The following is a 2,975-nucleotide window of genomic DNA, read 5'->3' on the forward strand; positions in this document are numbered from 1 at the left end:
ACACCACAGCTGAAGCATTAACTGTCCTCAGGTCCAACAAGTTACCTTTTAAAGTGGCTTCTTCCTACACTGTTCATTTCTCTTTTAGGACAAACTTGGGGGCACCCTGCCCCTAAAAGGCTTCTTCCTCCTACTGCACTCTATTCATGGCAAACATCCCTAACCTTACAATAGCATAGCTGCCGACTCCACTCCTCTCCTCGTCTCCCTGTCAAGGTCACGCGTGGCCGCTATCTGTTATGTTGCTCAACATCTTGGCTGCTGCCCTCATTAGCAACCATGCTCAATATTTTCAAGTTTTTTGGCTTTCATATTTGAATGCTTCTTAGCTGATAACTAGCTCTAGGAATTCCGAGATTCCATCATTATTATTGGATGTGGACATGCTGTACTGGTGGGGAGGGCACGGCGCAGAACCTGTGAGGAGGTCAGAGCACAACTCTATGGAGTTGGTTCTTTCCCCTGGTTGGTTCTTTAGGTTCTGAGAATAGAGCTAGGTCTTGACTCTGTGCCTTGTGTTGCACTTAACTGTTTTGCACAACCTTGAGTAAGCCTTGGCATGTAGAAAATGAAACAACAGCCACTTCCTACCCTCTTAGTCTTATCCAGTGCCGGCCCTTGTTCCAGGCACTGGGCAAGACCTCCGTCACCTGCCCTGAGCTCTGACGACCTCAGGAAAGACAGCTTTGACCAGCACGCTCCCTGGGCTGGGGACTCTGGTTTGTATCCATGTGGTCCTGACTTTAGCACTGAACACACCTGCACATCTCATCGCCAGCTCACCCTCTCCATTTGAATAGCTGGCAACCACCTCCAAGTATGATAGCCCTGAGAGGTATTATCTCTCTGCAAAAACTCATTGCTCTGAGTGTTTGCCAGTCGGGAAAAAGCATCACTGTCCATCCACCTGCTCAGCAAACTGCAGCCACATCCTGTGCACCACGTATCTTCTACACTGCGGGTACTTACAATGTGTTAAGTGCAGTCAATGGGCACCTTACACTCTAAAATCAATACTCACTCTAAGGCCAAAATACCTACTGCCTGGCCATTTGCAGTGGAAGAGCATAAGCTGAACCTGGCCAGCTAGGTGCACACATAACATCTCTAGGTAGCCAGAGTGATGGACCGAGCGGCTCCAAACAGCACAACTACAGCGAAAGCCCATGCTCAAAACAAACAAACCACATTAGCAAAAGTACTCATGCTAACTTGCATTAGCTCACTAGCTTTATGGAGCACAATGGCACTCACTGCTGCTGCACTGGACTGATGTCTCCCCCTCCACGTCACCAGGACAAGTTACCACCGTCAATACCCACCTTGCAGTTTCTAGGGTCTTTATGGCCTTGTCAATGTCCCCTTGGCTTTTATACAAACACGCCAGCTCAAACAGAGTGAACGGCACCAGATAGTGGTCGTACTTCAGTAGTTTCTCACTAAAGAAGCAAATGAGAATCAAGTAAGTCTTAACAGAACACAAAAAGTACCATTCGAAACACGTATCATTCTTCTTGAATTCCCAGACAATACTGAGACTATCACAGAGGAAGGCTGCGGTCACAGCTATGGTACTGAACACCCTAGGGAATGAAGTATGCTTCCATACTAAATCGTTAGTTCCTTAACGTACAGCCAGCATTGGTGCAGCACCACCTCTCGGGCAGATCAATACACACAGACCTTTGAGATGACCCTCGAGAAGACGAGATCAGCTTTGCAAGCATGTGGCTCTAAAGTTAGTAATAAGGAAGTCTCCTTAGTTTTGTGTTTAACAAGGCATCAATTTCCTTCATACTTAAGGCTTAGAATTCTTCAAAACGTCAATGACTACATGGCTGGCAGTTCCGTTTCAGCATCATTTTGAAAACTAGAAATTCAGGAAAAAGACTGAGTAACAAACAGTCTTTTAAATCTAAAGCAAATTGTTTCTCTAGTTCTAACTGTAATGGATTTTTCATTTTTGGTGGTGGATAAGTACATAAAAATATATTGATGATTAAAGCAGAAAATCCAATGCAAAACCCCACAGCTACCATTCTGAATGGCTATTCTGATTCACTGATTTGTATAGTGTTTGTGCCAGGTTAACTTTAGTGTGTAGTATTTATTTTTATTTGTAACTTTTTAAGTAAAGTTTAAAATAAATTAAACATAGTGACAATAATCTATAGCTCCGTTTGCCAGGCTATATAGCCCAAACTACTCTCAGATGCCAAGGAGAAGTAAGAGCAAGACAGGAAGACTAGTTGTGCTGAACCTGCCCTGGGGTCTGCAGAGAGACCTGAAACTTTGAGTCTCAATGGCCAGGCAGGAGATGAGGCCCTAGACCCATAGAAAGCAATGGCTGGAGCGGAACACCTTAAGCTTGGAATGTTGAATCTGTCCTTTGGAGAAAGCAGATTGGAAGAAACCCACTCACTGGCAAGGGACAAGACAGAGACGATGGCCTCCTTTGCCAGCAATTTTGACATGAAGAAAAAACAAAACACATCTCTTTGGAAATTAACAACACATAGGCCAGTCCTCACAAAAATTTGCAATTCAGTTTTTACACTGCTCAAGAGGTCCAAACACTGCTAAACATGATGTTAACACGATAGTGGCTTTGGTAGAAGCCAAAATAAGTGGTATAGGAAAACTCTTCCACAACTTAACCCCACTGAAGGGGATTTCACAATCCAAACCCTAGAAAGCACAGGAGCAAATGCCTCCCTGTGAGAGGCAACGAAACAAAGCAGGCAGCACACACGGCCACTGTTGTCGCCAGTAAACTAGAACTGTGTATATAGTTTCCTAATGTTCACCAAATATAGTATACGACCTTATTTGGGAACTAGAAAATGTGTCCTACATTCTCACAAATACTGTCATGAGGGAGGACACTGTGTGGCCTCCATCTTCATGGTGTGCAGTGTTTTCAAAAACACAGAGCCAATGTTTAAAAATCAGGAGATCTGACTGGGCAGTGGTGG

At 44.4% G+C, this 2,975-nt stretch overlaps 1 protein-coding gene across 6 annotated transcripts in view; it reads right to left on the reverse strand.

The window, feature by feature from the left end:
* Ttc39b (tetratricopeptide repeat domain 39B) overlaps positions 1-2,975 on the reverse strand; it is a 208,840-nt gene that overhangs the window by 13,870 nt on the left and 191,995 nt on the right. For all 6 annotated transcript variants that reach the window (XM_026781906.1, XM_026781908.1, XM_026781907.1 and 3 more), the window contains one exon: positions 1,323-1,439. In XM_026781906.1, the coding sequence (XP_026637707.1) occupies positions 1,323-1,439 (117 nt within the window). The remainder of the gene's footprint in view (positions 1-1,322; positions 1,440-2,975) is intronic.

The sequence above is a fragment of the Microtus ochrogaster genome, chromosome 10, assembly GCF_000317375.1.
Source record: "Microtus ochrogaster isolate Prairie Vole_2 chromosome 10, MicOch1.0, whole genome shotgun sequence".
NCBI classification, from domain to species: domain Eukaryota; kingdom Metazoa; phylum Chordata; class Mammalia; order Rodentia; family Cricetidae; genus Microtus; species Microtus ochrogaster.